General features: G+C 37.4%; 1 protein-coding gene across 1 annotated transcript in view; it reads right to left on the bottom strand.

Annotated features, from left to right (window-relative positions):
- The window catches only part of LOC115222398, a 101,860-nt gene that overhangs the window by 35,462 nt on the left and 38,796 nt on the right, over window positions 1-27,602 (bottom strand). The window contains exons 3-5 of the mRNA XM_029792628.2: window positions 23,033-27,602; window positions 16,032-16,098; window positions 11,844-12,094 (exon numbers count right to left, since the gene is read on the bottom strand). The exon at window positions 23,033-27,602 is cut by the window's right edge and continues 8 nt beyond it. Coding sequence (XP_029648488.1) covers window positions 11,844-12,094; window positions 16,032-16,098; window positions 23,033-27,602 — 4,888 coding nt within the window. The remainder of the gene's footprint in view (window positions 1-11,843; window positions 12,095-16,031; window positions 16,099-23,032) is intronic.

Below are 27,602 nucleotides of genomic sequence, written 5' to 3'. Positions count from 1 at the left end.
TACATTATAGTGGTTAACATGCCAATAAGCATTTTTGTTGAGTACAAACTCTGTAAGTTACTTAGTAAACAGTTTTGGATGAGCTTTCAACTTAAAATTCCTAAATTTTGTAACGCTAAACTAGTTTTGGTTTTTGAAAAAGAAATTCCTCTCTTTAAATACCACACTGAATAAATATGCAACTTTTTTTAAAACAAACTTTTACTTCATATATTTCCAAACTTTAATACTAGAGACATACAACCAAAGAATTGAAGCTCAGTTCATACTCTTTCTCTCAGTGATCAATCACCAATTCTCTAATTCATCAATCAAACACTCAATCAATCCAACAACAGAAATAACTTTAGCCCTTTAGTATTTAAACCGGCCATATCCGGCCAAAATAGCTAATCTGTTTTATGTTCAAACTGACCAGATCCTCACACCTACCCTACAATGTTATTCTACATTAGGTAATTACACCATCAAGATCTTGAAGATATGAGATAATGCATGATTAATTCAAATCAATGGGAATCAATAGGCATTATGTTTAATTGAATAATCTGAACACTAAAGGGTTAAAGGCAGAACAAAAGCCCTGTTTATACAGAAATTTTTGTATTTTGTCTCATGTTACATTCAAAATCTGATTCCTCCTAGAAGAATTTAAACTTCAAAATTGACGCATTTAATAGAATAATCTATTAGCCATACACAAATTCTCAATAAAATCTAAAAGTGAGATACTAGAAGTACTGAGATGCAAGGTCACAAGATGATACTAACAAACGGTTTCTTAGATTCTAATATTCTTCACGAAAAAAACGAATGTTCATATTTAATATATTAAAAAAATTGCAGCATAAGAATACAATATAAGGAGTGTCTATAAAGAAACTGAACTTTTTAAAAGGATCTGTAAGAGCATTGGGTTTGTATGAAATAGTCTCAGATTGAGAAAAGCATTAATGGAGACTTTTCTAATGTTGCAACAAGCTTATAATGAGGCCTCTATATACATACATACATGTGTGTGTGTGTGTTTCCAAATTATGGGTGGTAGGGATATAGAATCCAAGTGGGGACTGTAGTTACATGTACTGGTTATTAATGCCAGCTAACCTCCATGAGTGTGTAAAAAAAAACTCCAGTTAGTTTGATTTACTAACCACAGTCTATCTTCACATCAGTAAATCCATGTCTCTCTATAGAGACTGCATTTTTCCAGTAGAGAAATTATTTATATATATATATATATCCAAATGTAATGTCATAAGTGGTACCAGTATTTCATATTAAGAAATCCACTGAAAACAATCACAAATCCAGACGACATTCCATGGAAACAAACAACAATCACATAGCAAAAAGGTGCCGTGTGACTTCAGGAAAATCATCACCCGGTTGTTTGTGAAATTTCCAAAGAAATAGGCATCTGTAGAAGATTGTACCACATAATTTTAAAAGAAAAATTGGTGATACAGCATGTTGCAGTAGAATTTGTGTCAACTGGCAGATGAACAAAAGGCGAACAGTTACAGTCAATAAAAAGCTACCTGACTGTTCAAATGTCGATGAAAACCTGAAAAGGCATGCTCATTATTCCACTGGCTTTCAAAGTACAAAGCCAGTGAAAGATAAGCTGACATGAGATATGGCACCATCACTGCATGCAGCCCAGCGATCTTTTGAAGAAGCACAAATGTAAACACTCACACACGATGCACTTCTTTCAGTTTCCGTATACCAAATCTATTCACGAGGCTTCAGAAGACACTTACCCAAGGCACTACACAGTGGGACATACACACATATATACATATAAGCAATTGGTGTTTGAAACACAGCAAATAATGACAGTATTAAGTTCTATCTTCTATCTAAGAATGGATAAGAACAATAATGTTACTAATAATGTTATCAACTCACTATTTTAAATGCAGACATCCACAGGCAAACGTTTTGGAACCAACACACCTGAAAGCTTTTCAAACACATTTTTTTCTTCTTTTAATCTTTATTTTATTTTTTACTTCATAGCCAATAGATAAATTAGAGATCGTGCCGGTGGAATGTAAAAGCACCCACTACACTCTTGGAGTGATTGGCATTAGGAAGGGCATCAAGCTGTAGAAACTCTGCCAGATCAAGATTGGAGCCTGATGCAGCCATCTGGTTTGCCAGACCTCTGTCAAACTGTCCAACCCATGCTAGCATGGAAAGCTGACATTAAATGATGATGATGATGATGATGATGATGATAACAGAAACTAATTTCATCTAATAGTTAATTTTCTTTAATAAACATTATTAATAACCTTAAGTTTTCTTAGACCTTAATCTTCTTTACAAAAACAAACTAGCATAAAAAAAAATAGCAGCATAAATATACATTATAAGACCCATTCATAAAGAGATTGAATTTTTTTTTTAAATAGTGCACATATTGGGTAAGAACAAAACTAGTTTTAATATCATGTGAAGTGTCTTCATTTTTTTTCTTTCTTTTTTTCCCTTCTATTTTGATATTAAGTAAAAAGAGAGACGAATATTCTCTGAGTGAGTTGATTCCACAACATTTGCTTGGGAATTAGATAACAGAAAATGCAAAGTTAATACATATCATATAAGAAAGATTGCCACACAGTAAAGGACAAAAAACATAACTGTACATGAATGACACCAGATGTCACATACTGCAGAACACACACACACATATATAAACAAATATAAACAAGTGACTGTTGCTACAAGTGACAGAGTAGACCCTGTCACACATCATGCGAATATAAAAACACAAATTGTTACATGCTGTACAAGGAAGGCACATCATTACAAATTGTTATGAGATGAGAGAAAACACGAATAATCAATGGAAAAATTGGTGCAAATTTTGACACAGAATGAAAGGCAATGTCCATCTGAGACAGTATGCAAAAAGTCTAACATGTTAACATGATGCACTAGAGAGATACAGAAAGTTTAATCACTACAAAAATAAAATAGTGCAGATCTGTCAGTTAATGGGTGAACAAGATGCAAGTGGTCATAAATCTAATAGAATAACCATGCGAGTGAGTGATGTGAACCAGTTATGTCTGATGGATTTTGTAAAGTACTTCTGAACCTCATTGTATAAAATATATTTCTTTAAACAATAAAATACTATACTCTTTACTCTCTTTTACTCGCTTTTACTAGTTTCAGTCATTTGACTGCGGCCATGCTGGAGCACCGCCTTTAGTCGAGCAACTTGACCCCAGGACTTATTCTCTGTTTTGTAAGCCCAGTACTTATTCTATCGGTCTCTTTTGCCGAACTGCTAAGTAACGGGGACGTAAACACACCAGCATCGGTTGTCAAGCAATGCTAGGGGGACAAACACAGACACACACGCACAATCATCTATATATATATATATATATATACACACGACGGGCTTCTTTCAGTTTCCGTCTACCAAATCCACTCAAAAGGCTTTGGTCGGCCCGAGGCTATAGTAGAAGACACTTGCTCAAGGTGCCACGCAGTGGGACTGAACCCGGAACCGTGTGGTTGGTAAGCAAGCTACTTACCACACAGCCACTCCTGCGCCTATGTTTATAATGAAAGTATACTGTTAATGATGAAAAGTATATAGTGGTAATAATGAAAAGTATATTTTGCTTACAACAATGAGAAGTATACTACGTCTATATAGCTAAAGCAGAAAACGTGGAATAGTCATGTAGAACTGTTATTATCAGTACTTTTCTAGAAAGCTGTTTGAAAGTAATATGGATATTGGAATATTACTCAGTAGACTGTTGATTATGCATTTTAAGAATCAATAGGGCAAGCTAACAAAATATTCATCAATTATATTGTACTTACACTGCTTGCCAACGAGCTACATTCTCTCATAGTATCTTAGAGTATTGAATTAATGTATGTTAATAGTCTTGTCTGTAGACATTATATATATATATATATTATATATATTATATACATATATATATGAAATGGAAAGACTTTAATATTAATAGATGAACAGTTATGAAAGCCTAAATAATGAAACAGTTTTCCACAACACAAATGTTAGCAAACACTGACTAAAAAATTCCATACAGCACAACCAACCATCTTATTGTGTAATATAGAGATAAATCTGATGTAGTAAAGTACTTTAAGGGAATATTATCTATAGGTTATTAGAAGTATTTCAAATGACAAGTTCTTGTCAAAAAATATGAACCAGGATTACCACAAAGTAATATCAAGACATAACCTTATGCTTCAAAAGAAAGATTAAACCTATTCTTCTCAAAGATAGTACATTTATATACTGACTAGCACTATGACCTGGCAATGCTGGCAGACTTCTTTGATACCTAGTTCCTTCTACCGGACCCTCAGAGTCATTCAATGCTTTAAAAAAATCCCCTATTATATTTCTATAATTAAACATTATTAGGAATTGTATAAAAAGACTTAGAATATTTTGTGTATTTTAGAAGTATACTCAATTTATTGTACACTAGCACTATGACCTGGCAACGCCGGGTCATAGTGTTAGTGCATGCATATACAGCTGCGTGCATGCTCACATACATGCGAGTACTGTCCAATTCTCCGACCAATCACATACAGCTAGCTGGCATTCAATTGGCGTATCAAGTTTCGGGCATTTTGATTGGGATTTGGATAGAAAATTCACAAAAAAGTCACTTCTATTGATTTTTTTAATGGCTTTGCGGGGTGACTGGGGAAATGTAAAGATGTGCACAACCACCCTTGGACGGTTTTGAATGACCATAGAAATTGCGAGCCCTCTAACTGAAAAATTGTGGATTTGTATAAAGGACACACACACACACACAGACATTTTGCCATTTATATATATAGAGATAACCCTTAAAAATGTATTCCTCTATGTCTTATGCCTTTTTAGATTTGAAAGTATCAACCTGTGGAAACATTGCCATGAAAATCCAGAATATCTAACTAAAAATAATCAAGTGAAATTTTTGAAGTAGTCTAAAGTGACTTGAAATAGGTCCAAAAACTGTTACAGCTAGTGTGTTGATTTTCCTTTAGACAAGTTACATGAATTTTACAAGCTCCTGTAGAAAAAATAAAATACCTGCCACTTTTACTTCACAAATTTCAGTTGCTACCAGTAATCCTGCCACCATTAAACAAGTCTGGCTTTTGTGGATCCATCCCATGCTGGATTAGAACTGTGAGAGGGGAAAACTTTTAAGGAGTTTGTTAATCCATGGGACAACTATTATTATTATTATTATAGGGTATGTATATAAGGAATAAGACAGTTATATGTTGACAGAAAAATTGTGTTGATCCAGATTTGGAACCAACAACTCATGCAAACATAAAGACAAGTCTGGGAATGTAACGGTAGAAAAACCATATTCTTTTGCTTTTTTTTGTAGTGTTTTGTTTTTTTTAAATTGGGACCACATAAGGTAGGTCCTAGGTTTTAATACTACATATTATGGTAATTAAGTTTACTTCGTCACAAAGCTGTTCGATATTGGTATCAAATTTTGGCACAAGGCCAGCAATTTTGGGAAAGGAGGTAAGAGTTCAATACATTGACCCAAGGGCTTCACCGGTGCTTTTGTTTTGTTTTTTTTTCATTAACCCCCAAGAGCATAAATGGCAAAGTTGACCTTGGCAGAATTGAACTCAGAATATGAAGATGGACAAAAAAAAAAAAAAGTAGTTCAATATTATTATTATTATTATTACTTTATGCTCCATAACAACAGGGAATGGTCAGATGCTAAGATTTTATCCAAAATAACACAAATAAATCTGTATCTGTTTCTATGAAAACTTGAATCTTCAAGATTTTCAGAAGTATTTGATAAACAATATCTATTCTATAGACCTGTTTAAAAAAATAACTGACAAGGATAACAGTGCAGGCTTGGTTGTTTAATGAAGATGCCCACAACTGCATAGGCTTACATGTTTTCAGACATAGTTTTGGGTTCAATAAAGCCTCGTGAAATCTGCTAAGTGGAAACTGTATGGAAGCCTATTAGAGGGCCTATTTCTGCTTTTGGAATGGCAGATTTAATATACAACACAGTTAAACCCCACCACCTGGCCCTTGGGTACCTTTGGTAGAATCCACTCAATAGCAAACATTCAGACCAGATATCTGATCTGAGAATGAGTGCACCCCCCCCCCGTGCCCCCACCAGAGTTTGAGGCTCTGAAAAGCATCATAGGACTGCCTGCCCTCTCACTAAACCACATAAAAAAAACGGTAAAAATCAGATGCAACAAAAAAAGTTACCCTACAGATTATATGATCCAGGTGTCTTTTTTAACCCTTTCGTTACCAACCCAGCTGAAACCGGCTCTGGTTCTGAATACAAATGTCTTGTTTTCATAAGTTTTGAATGAAAATCTTCCACCAAACCTTAGTCACAATTTATGCTCCTAACACTAGCTGAATGATGACTAAGTTATTTTACTAAATTCTTTATATTTAAAGTAATTGAAAGAAACAGAGAGCATCTAAAAATAAATACAGTAACAAAAGGGTTAAATTTATAAAAGAAAAAAAGTGGGGGCCCAAACAGTCTCCTCATATAAAGCAAAAAATGACTTAATATTTTACCTACTGAAAAAAGGTTATTGTCAGTACCTTCTGTTGATATAGGATATCACTTAAATTTCACAAATATTTACTTGAGACAGTGCAGGACGTAACTCATACAAACGAAGAAGAAACATGCAAGAATATCGGTCAATCAGTCCACTGAATGCCCTAAGCTCTCTCTAAGTTCACATTCATTATTATTTTTTTTTTCTCAAGAATCAAATGAACTAAGGTATCGTAATATTTCGAAAGAAATGCACAAAGAAAACTTGAGATGCATCTACAAATAAGTTATGTGCCAAGTTGATGAAATATTTACAAAAAAGTACAATAAACATTCAACAGTATTCAGTTTAGTCTAAACATAAACAAATATGTGGTGTGTGGATACTCTAGTAGCTTGCATATAAACGTGTAAATTCTATAGCATTTGAAACAAGTTAATGGAAGTGTGTTAAATTTAAGTGACAAAATAAGAATGATATTGTCAGCACACAGATAGAAGCTAAGCAACTAGCTATAAACAAACTATTTCTCCTTTGGCAGTGAAGAAACATCTCTTTAATGCTTTGAAAATCATGTTTGCTGACTACCTACAGAAGTGTGACTTGACTTACAGGCCTAAGTTTTTCGTTTCCGTTTAGCAAAGGTAGTGGGGTTAGCTCCTAAGTTACCAGTTGAAGGAAATCAGGTTGCCATAGTTAACGATGCCACCTAAGGAAAGATATTGAAACAAAACAAGTCAAATTTGACTCTTTACATGTCAGTTTAACCCAAGCTTGGAACATTTAGCATGAATCTTTGCATTTCATTACTTTTAAAAAAGGACGAAGAACCATCAAAAACACTTTTCGGAAATTTATGAACGCTTCAAAGTTAAAATAACAATTATGCTGCTCTCTAAGTGTTGTTCTGTTTTTTTTTTTTCTTTTTAAGAGGAATAAACAGAGATGAAGGTGACATCAGCTTCTATATGCAAAAGTCACAACAGAAGTGGTGAGAAGACATGAACGGAATGGATGGGAAGGTATTTAAGTCAAGTCACAAAAGGATGACAGAAATAATAAATGAAGCAAACTAGAAATGTGTATGATATACAATGATTGGAGAAAACAGTGCATAATATAGAAAAAAGCTGTAAGCTATTTTAATGCACTTTTTTGTTTTCCTAGGAACAGGAAATATTTGAGACTACAGTATATAAAAATTGCTAAGACAAAAGAACAAAAAGATCTTCAGCTTTTAATTAAATGGAAAGGACATTATTCAGAAAGTTCTAGATATAAGTTTATAACAAAAGTAAACAGTATACCAAGAAGAGATGAAGAATGGAAAGAAAGCAAACTACAAAAGAAACCAGAAAGAAAAAGTATATATATATATATATCTTTACTATCCACAAGGGGCTAAACACAGAGAGGACCAACAAGAACAGACAAATGGATTAGGTCGATTACATCGATCCCAGTGCGAAACTGGTACTTAATTTATCGACCCCGAAAGGATGAAAGGCAAAGTCGACCTTGGCAGAATTTGAACTCAGAACATAACGGCAAAGGAAATACCTATATCTTCATTGCGCACAAGGGGCTAAACACAGAGGGGACCAACAAGGACAGACAAACGGATTAAGTCGATTACATCGACCCCAGTTCGTAAATGGTACTTAATTTATCGACCCCGAAAGGATGAAAGGCAAAGTCGAACTCGGCGGAATTTGAACTCAGAACGTAACAGCAAACGAAACACGGCTATGCATTTCGCCCGGCGTGCTAACGTTTCTGCCAGCTCGCCGCCCCAGAAAGAAAAAGTATATATATTTTATACAGTTTTTCACTCCTGCAGATAGAACAACACAGTAGGTAAAAATAACAAACAGCTTTGTAGTGAAGTAAGCTTAACCACACTATTAAATACTTGTTTTTTCTCTGACAATATAACATCAATATTAACACTAAAATTTCAAACCTTCATTTTTAAACAGAATCATATTTTGTCATAAATGATTAAAATTTTCAAATCGTTACAACTTCAAAAAAAAATCTTTCAAAAAAACTTGAAAATACAATGGAAATTATTTGGAGGTTGGATATTCCACAAGAGCTTCATTAACCCTTTCGTTACCAACCCGGCTGAAACGGGCTCTGGCTCTGGGTATAAATGTCTTATTTTCATAAGTTTTGAATAAAAATCTTCCACCAAACCTTAGTCACAATTTATGTTCCTAACACTAGCTGAATAATAACTAAGTCATTTTACTAAATTCTTTGTTATACTTAAAGTAATTGAAAAGAAACACAGAGCATCTCAAAATAAATACAGTAACGAAAGGGTTGAACAAAAATAGCAGTCAAATCTTCCCAACAAAATTGACAACTGAAATCCTTTGTTTCATGTCCTAAACTTTACGACCAAACGGCTAACACAGACAAAATGATCACAATGACAAAAACTGACCCAAGTGGCAATGCTTAGAACCAGAAAACTACACTTAACCCTTTCGTTACCAACCCGGTTGAAACTGGCTCTGGCTCTGAGTACAAATGTCTTGTTTCCATAAATTTCGAATTGAAATCTTCCACCAAACCTTAGTCACAATTTGTATTCCTAACACTAGCTGAATGATAACTAAGTTATTTTACTAAATTCTTTGTTATATTTAAAGTAATTGAAAGAAACATAGAGCATCTCAAAAGAAATACAGTAACGAAAGGGTTAAAGGGAGTACTGATTTTGACTATACTTGCTAAATTTATGATTCCGTTCATATTGGCTTAACCCTTACAACCACTCATTTATTCATTTATTTATTTACTTGTTTCAGTCATTTGACTGCGGCCATGCTGGAGCACCGCCTTTAGTCAAGGAAATCGACCCCAGGACTTATTCTTTTTTCTAAGGCTAGTACTTATTCTATCAGTCTCTTTTGCCGAACCGCTAAGTTACGGGGACATAAACACACCAGCACCGGTTGTCAAGCGATGGGGGGGGGGGCAAACACAACACACAAACACACATATATATACATATATACGACGGGCTTCTTTCAGTTTCTGTCTACCAAATCCACTCACAAGGCTTTGGTCGGCCCGAGGCTATAGGAGAAGACACTTTCCCAAGGTGCCACTACGCAGTGGGACTGAACCCGGAACCATGTGGTTGGTAAGCAAGCTACTTACCACACAGCCACTCCTACGCCTATACGCCACTGTTAGTATAGTTATAAAATACTTGATTTATTTTGCTAACTGGCTTAAATAAGGTGGTGAAATGGTTATTACCGGACTAACTCAAGATGAGGCCCATATTCACCACAGGCATCTTATTGGCAGTTAATTTTATGAGCTCTGATTTACTTAGCTAAAGGAATGCTGCTTGTAAGGGGGCTGACACCCAGTCCAGTGGTTACAGTAATTTCCCAGCTACTTGACCCTTTAATATTTAAACGGGCCACATCAGGCCCCTCACACCTACCCTACAATGGCACTTTAAAAAATAAAGTCACATCATCAAAATTTCCAAGTTACAAGATAATAATACATGATTAATTCAAAACAATGTGAATAAATAATCATTACAGTGGTGGTGCCCCAGCATGGCCGCAGCCTTCGGGCTAAAACATTTTTAAGGATTACATTTGACAGAGTAATCTGAATGCTAAAGGGTTAATGTTGTCGATATAAAAACTAAAGACTCATTTATGATTAATTATTGTGGCTTATGGCTCTCTAAGTTAAGCAATCAAACTCAAGACTATTGATCTACTGAACCCATAGATCCAGCATAAAGTTTTTGATTGGTTACCTTTTACTTTTCCTTTGATTAGAACAAAGAGTGACTAAGGCTGAAGACGCTCGACCTTTATTCTCTAGAAAAACGCCGCCACCGTCGTGGTGATCTCATTCTTGCTCACAGCATCATAAGCAGAAAGTGTAACCTCTCGAAAGAGCTGTTCTTCACTCCTGCTCCAGAGCATCGACTGCGGGGGTCACTCCGAAAAGCTCTATCTGCGACGATTTCATCTCAATCGAAGGAGAGGGGCTTTCTCCGTCTGGGTTGCGGATCCGTGGAATAAGCTGCCGGGCGAGATAGTTAAGATGCCGACAACCGCTCGGTTCAAAGTCTCTCTGGACCAGAAATGGCCTGAACTCTTTGCATGAACACCCTCTCTGTACATAACTCCATGTCCCCCTACATGGCCTTGCTTTTTGCTTTTTGAGCAAAAAAATTAACTTGGCTTAACTTAACCCCCTTCCACCAAGAGGTGCAATGTTACTGAGAGAAGCATCTTGTTACTATATTATAAATAATGTTTAGTTTCTCAGCTTTCAAGTTTTTTTTTACCCTTGCCCCCTAATATTCTCCCAATTAAGATATGTTCACATACAGAGTACAGCCAGAACAACACTTGGTGTACTTACTACAACAGCAGCTAAATTTCCTTTAGCGCACATTCGAAAGTAGTATTAGAAAAAGAATTGCTCTTCGAAGTATCTTTTATGCATATTAGCATTTTCATTCTGAACACAAGTAATAAAGTCGATGATGAAGAATTTATAATATAAGTGAATTATTTCTTACAAATATAATCATGGAATTAAAATATATAGAATATAGAAAAGGATTGAAATATGAAGAAAAAATAATAAAAGGGATACAAAAAAAAAAAGGTGGAAAATATCACACATAAACATAACTAGCTGCTAAATAAATTTTTAAAAAAGCTTCTGTTAAAGCAGTTCAGTTGCTGGCTAAGTGAGAAGCATTTGGCTAGCGTCAGATTTTTGGCAGCTAAGTACTAGAACACGTGTAAGTCACTTAATAGAAGCAGCATTCCGTAAACAGCACACACATAATTTGGTGACCAATGGGGATAGTATTAACCAAGATAAAAAAAAAAATTAATTAATTAATTAATTAAATAAGGATTGTAGTATTAGATGATATATTTCGAAATAATAATAATAATAATAATTATAATTGAAATAATAACAGAGCATATAGCAAGAAGATATTTGTTCCTAATTCACAAGAGAAAACCATTTTCTACAAATCTTAGTATTTGTACCAAATTCTAAAGATTCTTTACAAAAAAGTTATCAATGAACTTTGGATTATTATAATTATTATTATTATTGTCATTCATTATTAAAAATAAAGAAATCATTATTATTATTATTATCATTATTATTATTATAGATTAAGAGGAGAGAAAAAAAAATCCTAAATGGACTCTACATACCACAGAGTCCACCTGTGTGAACATATCTGTGTCGTGTTTGCCATCAGAGAAAGCAGCCAATGTGGCAGCAGAACCATTCTTTCTGATGAAGTTGTCATGGAGAGCTGATGTGGCTGCCTGGGCCATACTTTGAGTAAAAGTAGTCAGTGGCAGACTATTGTTGGGACGTTGGTTCTTTGTTTGTTGGTCTTTGAAATATTCTACCTGACTTCTTGTCCTTTTCCGTATTGAAGGTTCATTCAGCTCAAATTCTACAACGAAAACAAGCTCCATCAAACATCTCACAGCTAAATCTTTACTTTATATCAATCAAAAACAATTTCATTTTAGAAACACTCTTCTTCATGTGTGTATATATGTGTATGTATGTGTATTGCCTATGCAGTTGTTTATCATTTGTTCATATCTGTGTGCATGTGAAAAAGAGAGAGAGTCAGGGGTATTCCTTGAGCAAATAATCAGGATAGGCATTAACCGTTTAGCATTTAATCCCGCAATCATCATCATCATCATCATCATTTAGTGCTGCTTTCCATGCTAGCATGGGTTGGACGGTTCAACTGGGGTCTGGGAAGCCAGAAAGCTGCACCAGGCCCAGTCTGATCTGGCAGTGTTTCTACAGCTGGATGCCCTTCCTAACGCCAACCACTCCGTGAGTGTAGTGGGTGCTTTTTACGTGCCACCGGCACAGGTGCCAGACGGGGCTGGCAAACGGCCACGGTCGGATGGTGCTTTTAACGTGCCACCGGCACGGGGGCCAGACGAGGCTGGCAACGGCCACGATCGGGTGGTGCTTTTTACGTGCCGCTGGCACGGAGGCCAGTCGGGGCGGCACTGGCAACGGCCATGATCGGATGGTTCGCTTACGTGCCACCAGCACTGGTATCACTATTCTACCTTGCTCTACGTTCAAACTGGCCCATCACATCTACCCTACAATGTCATTGCAAAAATAAACAATCACACCACCAAAATCCGAAAGCTACAAGATAATGCATAATTCAAAACAATGTAAAGAAATAGGCATTAAATTTGATAGAGTATCATCAACATCATTTAATGTCCGTTGTCCATGCTGGCATGGACTGGATGGTTTGACCACGGCTGCTAAGTTGAAGGGCTGCACCAGACCCCAATCTCATTTGGCATGTTTTCTACAACAAAAACAAGCTCCATTTACACCTAAAGGCTAATCTTTATCCTGTCAAATGACATTTTTTTATTAATTATGCATTATCTCAGTTTCAGGACTTTGATTATGTGATTGCTCTTTTACTTGTTTCAGTCATTTGACTGTGGCCATGCTGGAGCACTGCCTTTAGTCAAGCAAATCAACCCCGGGACTTATTCTTTGTAAGCCCAGTAATTATTCTATCGGTCTCTTTTGCCGAACCGCTAGGTGGCGGGGACGTAAACACACCAGCATCGGTTGTCAAGCAATGCTAGGGAGACAAACACAGACACACAAACACATACACACACACACACACACACACATACATATACATATATATACATATATACGACAGGCTTCTTTCAGTTTCCGTCTACCAAATCCACTCACAAGGCATTGGTCGGCCCGCGGCTATAGCAGAAGACACTTGCCCAAGGTACCACGCAGTGGGACTGAACCCGGAACCATGTGGTTGGTTAGCAAGCTACTTACCACACAGCCACTCCTGCACCTATGATTGTTTGTTTTTAGAATGACATTTTAGGGTAAGTGTGAGAGGTTAGATACAGCCAGTTTGAACTTAAAATGTGCAGAATATTTGAGTTGGATACGGCCAGATCAAATACTAAAGGGTTAATAAAGCAAATTGTGAATGCAAGTCCTCGTTACTGTATGGTGATATATAAAAACATAACAAAATTTATATTTTCAAATGTGTGTACATGTATCTAATTATCAACAATAATTTTGGTGCTGGTGCCATGTAAAAAGCACCCCTGTTACACTCTGTAAAATGTTCTGACATTAAGCCATAGAAAGCAGGCTAAAACAGACAATTACTAGCTCAATAGTAAACAAGAAACAGAAAATACTGTGGGACTATATGAAAATATACTTAGATATTTTTAAATACTAGAAGGTACAATAGATTTAATGAATTACATTCAAGTTTTGTTAATCCACAAACTGTAGGCGCAGGAGTGGCTGTGTGGTAAGTAGCTTGCTAACCAACCACATGGTTGCAGGTTCAGTCCCACTGCGTGGCATCTTGGGCAAGTGTCTTCTGCTATAGCCCCGGGCCGACCAATTCCTTGTGAGTGGATTTGGTAGACGGCAACTGAAAGAAGCCTGTCGTATATATGTATATATATATGTGTGTGTGTGTGTGTTTGTGTGTTTGTTCCCCTAGCATTGCTTGACAACCGATGCTGGTGTGTTTACGTCCCCGTCACTTAGCGGTTCGGCAAAAGAGACCGATAGAATAACTACTGGGCTTACAAAGAATAAGTCCCGGGGTCGATTTACTCGACTAAAGGCGGTGCTCCAGCATGGCCGCAGTCAAATGACTGAAACAACTAAAAGAGTAAAGAGTAAACTATAACCCAAATTTTATTGAGTATAAAAATTCCAAATACTTTTTAAATTAAAATCTAAAGAAGACCATCATTTAAACTTGTATTTTATAAAAGTTCGTATTTGTCAACGAAACTATTTTTTAACCCTTTAGTATTTAAACCGGCCATATCCGGCCAAAATATTTAATCTGCCTTACGTTCAAACTGACCCTCACACCTACCCCACAATGTTATTCTACATTAGGTAATTACACCATCAAAATCTTGAAGATATGAGATAATGCATGATTAACTCAAATCAATGGGAATCAATAAGCATTATATTTGATAGAATAATCTGAGCACTAAAGGGTTAAACAGAAAACAATCCCCCAGAAAAGCTATTTCTAAACATATCCATCAGGACAAGTCTATTTTATGTGCTTCAAATGCCTAAAATATTTGATAACAACAAACGATTCGTAATAAACCAATGAAATTTTATATATCTATGCCTCTATATCCTTGCCAATACCCATGACAAAACATAATAAACATCACAGGAGTGGCTGTGTGGTAAGTAGCTTGTTTACCAACCACATGGTTCCGGGTTCAATCCCACTGTGTGGCATCTTGGGCAAGTGTCTTCTGCTATAGCCCCGGGCCGACCAATGCCTTGTGAGTGGATTTGGTAGACGGAAACTGAAAGAAGCCTGTCGTATATATGTATATATATATATATATATGTATGCGTGCGTTTGTGTGTCTGTGTTTGTCCCCCTCCCCACTAGCATTGCTTGACAACCGATGCTGGTGTGTTTACGTCCCCGTCACTTAGCGGTTCGGCATAAGAGACCGATAGAATAAGTACTGGGCTTACAAAGAATAAGTCCCGGGGTCGATTTGCTCGACTAAAGGTGGTGCTCCAGCATGGCCGCAGTCAAATGACTGAAACAAGTAAAAGAGTAAAGAGTAAAGAGAGAGAACTCCATTCCTTTATTTCTTTTAAAACTGAAAGCTTTTGCCAAACTATTTAGTCCTACCAAACGTCATATTTTATCCCAACTTACAAAGATACAGAAAAGATAAGTGCTTTAATATGGTCACCAAAGAGATCCTTAAGTATTTCACAATGGTTAGCTTAGAAAATAAATACAGATTCTGAATGCAGCAAAACAAAACAGTTTCTTTGTGTAGAATACAAACCACAGTAAAAAAAAAAGGTACACGTTACTAATAAGCTATTAAGGATCTTTTTTATATTTAACCCTTTCATTACCAACCCGGCTGAAACCGGCTCTGGCTCTGAGTACAAATGTCTTGTTTTCATAAGTTTTGAATTAAAATCTTCCACCAAACCTTAGGCACAATTTATGTTCCTAACACTAGCTCAATGATAACTAAGTTATTTTACTAAATTCTTTGTTATATTTAACACTCGCGGAGTGGTTGGCGTTAGGAAGGGCATCCAGCTGTAGAAACACTGCCAGATCAGACTGGAGCCTGGTGCAGCCTCCTGGCTTCCCAGATCCCCGGTCAAACCGTCCAACCCGTGCTAGCACGGAAAACGGACGTTAAACGATGATGATTTAAAGTAATTCAAAGAAACACAGAGCATCTCAAAATAAATACGGTAACGAAAGGGTTAAATGAAAGAGAAGAAAAAGCACAAATGTTTACCTCCAAGTTTCCTAATGGCATGCATTTCATCTGATTGATACAACAAATGAGCTGATTTTTCAATGACCTGCAAGAAATATAAATAACTCGTTAAAAACAAGATTAATAAACCAGTATTGTTAGAAAAATATCTTGGTTTATGTGAAGTATATTTGCCACTAAAATGTGGCTTAACCACTAAAGGTGGATGCCACCCTTAGGGGTTAGCCACATTTAAGTGACAAATATACTTCACATTGTCATGCAGCTACTGTTTATACCTCGTTCAGAGATTTATTATCTTGGTCTATATTTTATCAAAAAATCAAAGCAAAAACTCGTCTCCTTCTCCCTCTGAACTACTCCTATGTCTGTAAGAAAGCTTAATTTAACAACATTTTGTGAGAGCTGTCCAATGTAAACAAGTTAAATGAAGCAAATATAAGCAAATATAAGTTTGAGAACACCCTGTCCCATAACCTACATTTGTGTATAAATAAGCACTACAAATTTGAGCTGTAAAATCTCAGGAAAAAAATCTTGTGTATAATATACATTTTTTAAAAAAGTATTAGGATGCATAAACAAAACTGTCCTTTTAAAATACATTGGGAAAGTTCATGACTCCTAAAGACAAACAAATTCAGAAGTGACCTTTGAACTTTCCTGTAGGCTGTAAAGTCAACAAGTGATAAGATACCAATGTGGAAGAATGAAAAGGTGTATGCAGAAATATAACACTATAAACACTTCCATTTGACCCATTAGCAGCTAAACAGGTCATATCAAGCCCAAATATTTTACTTGATTTTATGTTCAAAACCAGCCAGATTCTAAAAATATACAATCACATCTTCAAAATCTCAAAGCTACATGTGAGATGATGCAAGATTACTTTAGAACAATCATCATCGTTTAACGTCCGCTTTCCATGCTAGCATGGGTTGGACGATTTTGACTGAGGGCTGGCAAACCAGATGGCTGCACCAGGCTCCAATCTTGATTTGGCAGAGTTTCTACAGCTGGATGCCCTTCCTAACGCCAACCACTCCGAGAGTGAATAAATGCCTCTATGTCCTGTGAATAAATAAGCATTGTAGAATTTAACAAAGTAATCTGAATGCTAAAAAGTTAAAATACTTTTGTTCATTCAACAGAAATGTATATACTAACTGGCGCTGTGTCAGCTACAATGACCAAAGTTCCAGATGAACCGATCAACGGAACAGCCTGCTCATGAAATTAACATGCAAGTGGCTGAGTACTCCACAGACACATGTTGTACCCTTAACGTGATTCTCAAGGAGATTCAGCTTGATGCAGAATGTGACAAAGCTGGCCCTTTTGACTTGTTTGACTAAAACCTTCAAGGTGATGCTCTGGTATGGCTGCAGTCCAATGAGTGAGGTAAATAAAAGATAATTACAGAATGTTCTTCCTCAATTCATATTTACTTTTTGGTAATGATAGTATTTACATATTCTTATTGATTAAATTTATTAATTTATGCTGTGTCTTGAGAGAGACACTACCCCAATATTAATAACACACACATACACTGATTCAATTTCACTCCTCTATTATTACCGTAAATCCTCGAGTATAATACGCAGGGGATTTTTAGGGGGCTGTACCTCTGAAAAACCCAAACTTTGTGTATAATACGCACCCCTTCTCTAACTTGAGTCAAGGAGGTCTATATAACATCCTTGGTTTGTAAAACTGTATATGGTAACATCCTTTATTATTATTGTATATATAACATAATGCAAATGTGTAGCTTTTTTGTGCATTTTGTTTGCAGAAAATAAAGAAATAACAGTAATAACGTTTAATAAATGTTGCTTCTGCAAGTTATGGATGAGTTAAGGTATTTTCGCGCCCGACATCACAAAATGCGTCTGAATAAACATTGCTGGACAGCAAATAGAGACTCGGACATTGCTTAGAAAATAATTTTCATTTTTAACATCATAGGCGCAGGAGTGGCTGTGTGGTAAGTAGCTTGCTTACCAACCACATGGTTCTGGGTTCAGTCCCGCTGCGTGGCACCTTGGGCAAGTGTCTTCTACTATAGCCTCGGGCCGACCAAAGCCTTGTGAGTGGATTTGGTAGACGGAAACTGAAAGAAGCCCATCGTATATATGTATATGTATATATATGTGTATGTGTGTTTGTCTGTGTTGGTCCCCACAACACCACTTGACAACCGATGCTGGTGTGTTTATGTCCCCGTAACTTAGCGGTTCGGCAAAAGGGACCGATGGAATAAGTACTAGGTTCACAAAGAATATGTCCTGGGGTCGATTTGCTCGACTAAAGGCGGTGCTCCAGCATAGCTGCAGTCAAATGACTGAAACAAGTAAAAGAGTATATATAGTATGCACTAGGGATTTTGACCTTTAAATTTTGGGAAAAAAATGCGGATTATACTCGAGGATTTACGGTAGTCAACTGTTAACTAACCAGTCGTTTGTTTAACTAATTGGTTAAACAGTCAATCTTCTTTTTTTTATTATTTTTGTCTTTTTTGTCCATCAAAGTTCTTTCTTAGCCATTTGTAACCTTTTCAGTGTATTTCTCCCACGTAGTTACAGAAGACGTATTTGCTTGTCTGATGAACAAAAAAAAAAATGGATTGTTTAACCAACAAGTTAACCTTTTAGCATTTAAACCAGCCATATCCAGCCTAAATATTCTACCTGTTTTATGTTTAAACTGACCAGATCTGGCCTCTCAAGCCTACCCAACAATGTCATTCTTAAAACTAAACAATTATATCGTTGAAATCTTGAAGTTATAAGATAAAGCATGATTAATTCAAAACAATGGGAATAAGTAAGTATTACATTTGACAGAGTAATCTGAATGCTAAAGGGTTAAACAGACAATCGATTAGTTAGTTGGATAGATATTTAAGCAATTGACTAATAATACGGAAGTGGAACTGAACCAGTGCATGTGTTAATATTGGCATTATGACTCTCCCAAAACAACAACAAAATTTGTTGGAATAAAAATTCACATAAAGAATCTTGCAAACCGAGTACAAAAACAAAAGTACTAATTTCATCTTCATGTTAAATAATTCTAGTAATTTTCAATAAAGGCCCTCTATATTGAAAGCTGAAGGTAATAATTCAACTCTTTAGTGTTCAGATTATTCTGTCAAACTTAGTGTTTGTTTATATATGTTGTTTTGAATTAATCATTATCTTGTAGTTTAGAGATTTCAGTGATGTGATTTTTTAGTTTTAGAATGACATGGTTAGGGCTGAGGTAAGAGGCAAGCTCTGGTCAGTTTCAATATATAACAGGTTAAATATTTTGGCCAGAGATGGCCAGTTTGGATGCTAAAGGGTTAATGAGACTTGCCTGCAAGCTGAGCTAAGCGTTATTACTATGACAAAAAGAAAAATTTTTTTAATTATTATAATGATCCTAACTCCTCATTACACATCACAAAGGTTGGACAACATAAATAACTAATCTATTTCTGTCATGCCATCCTGAATATCGTGACACACTTGACTGGATAAATAAATAAATAAAAAAGGAGGAGGGAACACTTCTTACATATACAATGCATGCAACCTTATAATTAATTAGGTACAAAAATCTATAGGGGGGAAGCATGTGTTATACACAAATCAATCTGTCATTGTTTTGACATCAGCTTTTCTATTGATTGCATGAGTTGGACACGGTTTATTGAGGTAGATTGTCCATGGTTGGATACCCTTGTTGAGGTTAATCCTCATCTGTTTCCAAGCAGGTCATATTTTCCCATAACAAAACATGCTCTTGCCAAATATGAGAAATGAATGATATTAATCTACAACAATCACATCTACAACAAACACACCATGTCAAGACAAAGAGACACAAACACACACAGACACCTACGCACATATATGTATCTATTATGACAGGCTTTTGTTTCAGTTTCCTTCTATGAAATCCACTAAAAGGCTTTGGGTGGCCTGGGGTTATAGTAAGAAAACACCATGCCCAAAGCACTGCACAGTGGGACTAAATCTGAAACCATGAGGTTGGGAAACAAGCTCCTTAATCACACATCCATGCCTGCAAATAAATATGCCCTTTAAAAAAAGGACCACTTGACTGATAACCTGCAACTCATCAAGTTATAAGGACATCGCTAATACTCATGCATGTCATGTCAGGATTGTGTATATATCATCATCATCATCATCATCATTTAGCGTCTGCTTTCCACGCTAGCATGGGTTGGATGGTTCAACTGGGGTCTGGGAAGCCAGAAGGCTGCACCAGGCTCCAGTCTTATCTGGCAATGTTTCTACAGCTAGATGCCCTTCCTAACGCCAACCACTCCGTGAGTGTAGTGGGTGCTTTTTACGTGCCACCTGCACAGGTGCCAGGCGAGGCTGGCAACGGCCACGGTCGGATTGGTGTATTTTATGTGCCACCGGCACAGAAGCCAGACGAGGTGGTGCTGGCATCGGCCACGAGTCGGATGGTGCTTTTTACGTACCACCAGACCAGGGAACCTGGCTGGTTCAATTCGATTTCGCTTGCCCCAACATGTCTTCGCAAGCAAGGGGGTTGGCATGGGTGCCTGTCGTACGGTCAGATTGGTGTATTTTACGTGCCACCGGCACAGAAGCCAGTGGAGGCGGCGCTGGCATCGGCCACGAGTCGGATAGTGCTTTTTACGTACCACCAGACCAGGGATCCTGGCTGGTTCAATTCGATTTTGACTTCGATTTCGATTTCGCTTGCCCCAACATGTCTTCGCAAGCATGGGTGCCTGTCGTCGGATGAGGTTCTATATCGACTTCACTTGCCCCAACAGGTCTTTGTGTCCAAGGGAGGAAAGGCATTCATAAGTGGGCTGGGCTCACTTGTCCTGCCTGGTCTTCTCACGTACAGAATATTTCCAAAGGTCTCGGTCGCTGGTCATTTCCTCAGTGAGGCCTAAAGTTCGAAGGTCGTGCTTCACCACCTCGTCCCAGGTTTTCCTGGGTCTACCTCTTCCATGGGTTCCCTCAACTGCTAAGGATATATATATATATATATATATATATATATATATATATATATATATATATATATAGGCGCAGGAGTGGCTGTGTGTTAAGTAGCTTGCTTACCAACCACATGGTTCCGGGTTCAATCCCACTGCATGGAACCTTGGGCAAGTGTCTCCTACTAGCCTTGGGAGTGGATTTGGTAGACGGAAACTGAAAGAAGCCCGTTGTATGATTGTGTGTGTGTGTGTATATGTGTGTATGTATGTGTGTGTGTCTGTGTTTGTCTCCGTAAATTAGCAGTTTGGCAAACGAGACCGATAGATTAAGTACTAGGCTTACAAAAGAATAAGTCCCAGGGTCAATTTGCTTGACTAGAGGTGGTGCTCCAGCATGGCCGCAGTCAAATGACTGAAACAATTAAAAGAGTAAAGCTCAACCTTCCAGCCAAAATTAGTAAAAAGTGCAATGTTCATGATGGACTTAGTCGATCACCTACATGCAACAAAAGATGTTTGACACAACTCTACAAGCCAGCAATTCAAACGCTGAATGGTGGGGTGCAAGCAGAACAGGTTCATCACTCTGAGAATTTTTCAGAGATAATCAATTAACAACACTTTCATGCCAACCGGGTTTATTGCTAAGCTGTAAGGACTCCCTGGTAGCACTGTAAGCCAGGAGTTTCTTTAAGTTATCCGTAGTCCCCAAGTTTATATAACATAAAGGAATAAGGATTTGAAATCTGAGCGAATACCTTACGAGCACTCTGATGAAATCCAGACTTGGCAGACCATATCAAATGATAGAAAACATTTAGAATTGTTTGAGACTAACTTTGACGGGTAAATTCAGGATTCAGTTCAATGGATTTCATGTAGAATACAGAGTGTATAATAAAGAATGGAGGATCATACATCATCAAAATTTACTTATTAAAGCATTTTATTCCTTATTACATTTTTATATGTTTCTGTTGGATAAGTTTTAGTGTCCTTTGATATAAAAGTTTTGTGCATTTAATTGACTTAAATTAAATCAATTGCAGTGATACCTGTGCCGGTAGCACATAAAAAGCACCATCCGAACGTGGCCAATGCCAGCGCCGCCTCGACTGGCTTCAGCACCATCCGAACGTGGCCAATGCCAGCGCCACCTTGACTGGCTTCCGTGCCGGTGGCACATTAAAAACACCAACCGATCATGGCCAATACCAGACTCCCCTGGCACGTAAAAAGCACCCACTACACTCGTGGAGTGGTTGGCGTTAGGAAGGGCATCCAGCTGTAGAAACACTGCCAGATCAGACTGGTGCAGCCCCTAGCTTCCCAGACCATGGTCGAACCGTCCAACCTGTGCTAGCACAGAAAACCGACGTTAAACGATGATGATGATGATGATGTGCATTAAAATCTGAAGCTAGACAGTCCTATACAACTGTATTTGAGATGTCTCCTATACAGGTGAGTTCAGTTCACCCACCTTATCCAGCAGAAATATGTCAAAAATGTAATAAGAAGAAAATGCTTCAATAAATTTTGAAGATGTATAATTCTCCATTTTTCATTATGCTATGTGTATGCAGAATTGATACCGGTGCCAGTCTACCACAGCAGAATTGATACGGATGCTGGTGCCATATGATAAGCCCCAGTACACCTGTAGAGTGATCGGTGTTAAGAAGGTCAGCTAGCCATATAAACTATGTCAGAGCAAGCAGACAATGGTGTCTGGTGCAGCCCCTGGCCCTACCAGCAGCAGTCAAACTGTCCAACCTATGCCAGCATGGAAAACAAATGATGATGATGATGATGATATAAACATATACTTTTTTGCACTCATAAGACTGAGTGGCCTCATGTTACAGAAGAGATTTGTCCATGTGCAAAGCAGTGAGACTGAACCTGAAATCAGAAACCTGAACCCTGAGTTTGGCAAAGTGGTGTGTACGGACGTTGATATGTACATGCGAGTGTGAGGGGAATTATAGAAAAGGCATCAAATACTTACAGGTTTTTCTTCATCAGAATGAGATTTACAACTTCTAACAGCTCTTGACATCTTCTCTTCAACTGATACCACCTTCTCTCTTCTGCAACAGCTGCGCATAGGATGGATGTAACCATTCTTTCCACATTTCACTTCCTTCACCTCTTTTACTACCGATGTGTGGCTGACAGCATCTTCTTCCATAGAATTCTTGCTACTGCCACTATCAGAGTCCTCGTTTCCGGAAGCATCCTGTCTTTTGCAACCCTTGCGGTGAGTAAAAATGAACTTCTTTCTACGTTTCTTCTTCATTCCCATTTGTCGGACTTCTTCCGGTTTCAAACCTCGAAGAATCCGAGCCTCCGTTCGCCAGTGAAGTTTCTGAAATTTACCAGCATTTTTGTTCCGCGATGCTAAGCTCCTGCCTGCGCAAAGAGCACTGTTAGTCCTGGTCCATCTCTTGCTTCTCGTGGCCATCTGGAACCGACTGAACTTGAAAGCTTTTCTGTGGTTGTTTCTGGTTGAATTCTTCTGTTTAATTTTGAGCCATTCAGACCGTAGAAGTTTGCAGTATCTTTTCAATCGCATGTGCAAGCCCCGAAGGTTCATGTTTTTGTCGAATGCTGGCCTAGGAAACTTCTCCTCCTGGTGAGTTTCCTTCCAGCGATGGAAACTGAGTATATTAGAAATACTGGACATATGACCGGTGGTAGATTCCCACTTATCCTTACGTTCAACAGCAATGTGAGCCTGTAAAGATTCCTCAGAAGGGAAGGACATGAACAGAATGCCATCGACTTCATCAAAGTCTGGTTCGTACAGACTCGAAGTTCCCGAAGAGTATGACTTGGACTGACTGGATTCAGGCAAATTAGCTGAAATCTGTTTACTTACAGCAGCCAACTGAATCAGGTGATTGTTATATGCTGAACTAAATGAATTACCTGCCTTGTTTTCATTAACGCTTGAATTAACCCTATCTTTGAATGAACTATTACACGGCAACGATAATCTTTCAGCATTATTACTATTATGATTGTTTTCTCTATTATTATTATTATTATTATTATTATCATCATAAGTTTTGTTAACAGTATTATTATGATTATTAACAGAATTATTAACAGTATCCTTAACATTAACATTGCCAGCGTCGATATTATCATTACAAACACTATCTGCGTAATTGTTCGTAACATTATCGATATTATCACTAATAACATTGTCATTATAATCGTTAGTAACGCTAAAGGTATTATCGTTTGTAACATTATCATTTGTATAATTAACAGTAATTTTATTTGTAACAATATTGGAATTATCATTAGTGACATTGTCGTTATTTTCACTCGTAACACAATCAGGATTCTCGTTTATAATATTGCCAGTAATTTTGTTAACATTATCTCTATTGTCATTAGTAACATTACCAGTTTTATCATTTGCATCATTATCCATGTCATAAACATCAACATGAAGATGGTTATCAACAATAATCTTATCACTATCATGGACAGCAACAGAACTGCTGCTGCATTTACTTCTTGTATTATAAACAATGCCAGTTGTCTTTTGAAGGGCTTTCTCGTTTGACTTTTCATTCCCCTCAAAAGCGTAAGTTTTATCACAGAAAGGAGTTGTTTTGCTTGGTAAAAATGGCCCACTTTTGGGAAGAATCCCTTTATTTTTTGAAAAGGATAAATCCGCATTTGAATTAACAGACTCAGTTTCTCCGGCAAGATACCTGTCCAATTCAGAGCTTACAAACGCAGAATTTTTTTTACATTCGGATATTGCTTTCTCTGGTCTTGATAAAATACTAAGAGGTAATGGCTCTCTAATGACTGTATTAACGGTCGAAGAAAAATTGGCAGTTACAGAACTAGTCGATGGCTGAATTTGGTCGCTAGTAAAAGATGTTGTTGTGGCAGTGTTATGAGAATTGTGCTTTCTATCCGTCTTAGTATGGCAAGCTGATGCAGTGGCTGTGTGAAGTTTCTTTCCTCTGTCTTCAAAACTACACGGTTTGGTGACTTTGTGTGATTGCACCGCAACCTCAGGTGGAGATTCTACTGTTTGGTGACACTTATCAGATCCATCTTCGTTTTGAAGAGATGGTGAGATCTTATTTAACAAATTTTCAGGTTGTTTAAATTCCACTTGATCTTCCTGCTCCTGTTTCAAAACTACTTCCTTGCTTTGTACAGAATTTTGTACAGAATTTTTATCATCTGTTTTGATATCTTTTTCCAATTTAACTGGAGACTTATCCTCTACTTTATTTGAAGACCGCAGCATTTTCCTCCGATCTAAAGGTAAACTGGTAGATTTAGCATCTGGAGTGCATTTTGCTTGACGTTTTAAATTTTTGGAAGTTACTGTTTCATCTGCTTTCTCAGACGATTTCTCTTCAACTTTTACCAAATCTGGTTGGCGTCGTCGATTGGGAACTCTGGACTTCTGTACAATTTCACTCACTCTATTAGAAGCTGACTGACTCGAACGACTAGGAAAGACTAAAGGAAAAGACAAGACATCATCCTTGTAACGGATGCTCGGTGAACGAATTCTGTTACTCCTTGAAAAGACTGGATTGGGTTTATTATTTACAATGGAATTTTTCTGATTTGAGCGTGATGCTGACGTTTTGCTTGCAGAATTTGCTGGATTTTCTTTTGTTACTTCTTGAGATCTGTGATTTTTAGAACTCTCTTTAGAATTCTTAGAAAACTGGCTTTCGCATTTTTCTTCATCAAAACATAATTTTTTAACTGATTTCGGGTTCGTATTTGTCTTTGCCCTAAAAGACTGCTGCTGTGGAGTTGGAGGTTTGGCAGAACTATTTGATGTATTTGAATTGTTTGGGGTGTCAATTGAAGAACTATCACTTCCAGGAGAGGAGTCTATAACAATGACATCTTCCATGCACACCAAAGGCACCTTAGGACTTTCAGGTAATCGATGTAATGCCTCTGAAACATTCTTGAAGACAGGTGGACTTGGGAGGCTGCGACCTGAACTGCTTGATTTGTTCAACTCCTCTTTCCCTTCACTCGCTGACCAAGTCATGTTATCACTCTCGGAGTCTGAAGACATGAAGCTTATCACAGAATGTTGGTCGTATTGTAATGAGATTTTGCTTTCAGCTGCTTCAGTCGTCGAACATTCTGAAGTTTTAGGTGGAAATAATTTATAGTTAAGAGGTTGAACAGAACAGGAGGAACAGCAATGAGGTGAGAAGGAATTATTGGAGGCAGCAGCGGTGGTGGTGGTGATAGCAGTGATGTATGTGGTTGCTGTCATTGTGATGGTAGAAGTGGTGGTAATAGTACCAGTAGAAGTAGTGGTGGTAGCAGAATTGAAAAAAAGTTGACCGTTGTGCATGTATTTTTGAGATGGGACTAAATCGGGTGAACTCTTGCAAATCACGTTATTCACGGGCCTTCTTGATTTCATATTTGTGTGTAAATAGTTAACAGCTGGCATGGAACCGCTTATTTCTTGGGGTTCCATAGCTGGGTTACAAGCTTTACAAAGTTGTTCTTGGTAGACAAAATTCTCAGAGAGGGGTTGGTGAGCACAATTCCACAGTTTTGGTTTTTCTACCTTAATCATGGAATTCGGGGAGTTTTGGAAAGAGCAGCAGTTTGGGCTTTTGTTTTGATGTTTAATTGATGGGAAAGTCTGGTGGCATGTCGTGTATTGCCAAATTTGGTTTTTGTCAGGGTAAATTAGATTTTCATTGTCCTCACTTTTAACAGCCAAACATTTATCCATTTGTTCGCTTACGTTGTTGTATGATAAATCATATATAAAGGTATTTGGGACTTTTTGAGCTTGTAAAGATGGTCTTTTATCCCAGAACCTATTGGCCTGGGCCTTGCTAGAATTAACATTAGACAAGGGTTGATTGCTCTTGTAGGAATTCCTTTCGTAAGCATTCGATTTAGGAAGCATCATTTGTCCTTGACACTTTAGGTTTGGAGGTGCAAAGCTGCTGCAAGAAACTTCACGACAACAAATATTCATCGGACTACTAAAATGAACATCCTGGCACGAACTCATGGAACTATCACAATTTATGTTCTGACAACTGCATATCGAACCATCACAATAGATGTCTTGGCAAGCACTCATTGGGCAATCGCAGTACATGCCGCCGCAAGCCTCCAGAGAACTTATACTGTTTGGTGCTAGACTGAGAAATTCGTTGGTACTCTTTGAATTAGAATCCATTTGCAGTACATGATTAGACATTGAATTACTAATATTGCCACCACTGCTACTATTACTAATAATACTACTACTACTACTAGTAATACTAGTAGAAATAGTACCACTACAACTTGATTTCATTATGGCCTCGCAGAAGTCTGGACGTCTTGGAGTAGTGTTACCAAATGAGGGATTTTTCTGAGAATAGACGTGTGAGCAGCAGCAACTGCCGGGCAGGCTATCGTGAAAATAATCCTTTAGAAGTTCTTGATTATTAGGAGTTCCTGAGAGTAAGACAGTGTTATCTTGAGGTTGCTGTTGCTGCTGGTAACTTTGGTGTAGATTTGTCTGAGGCAACAATACCATTTCACCATTC

Source organism: Octopus sinensis, linkage group LG19, assembly GCF_006345805.1.
Source record: "Octopus sinensis linkage group LG19, ASM634580v1, whole genome shotgun sequence".
Classification (NCBI taxonomy): domain Eukaryota; kingdom Metazoa; phylum Mollusca; class Cephalopoda; order Octopoda; family Octopodidae; genus Octopus; species Octopus sinensis.
This window is presented reverse-complemented; position numbering and strand designations above follow the sequence as displayed.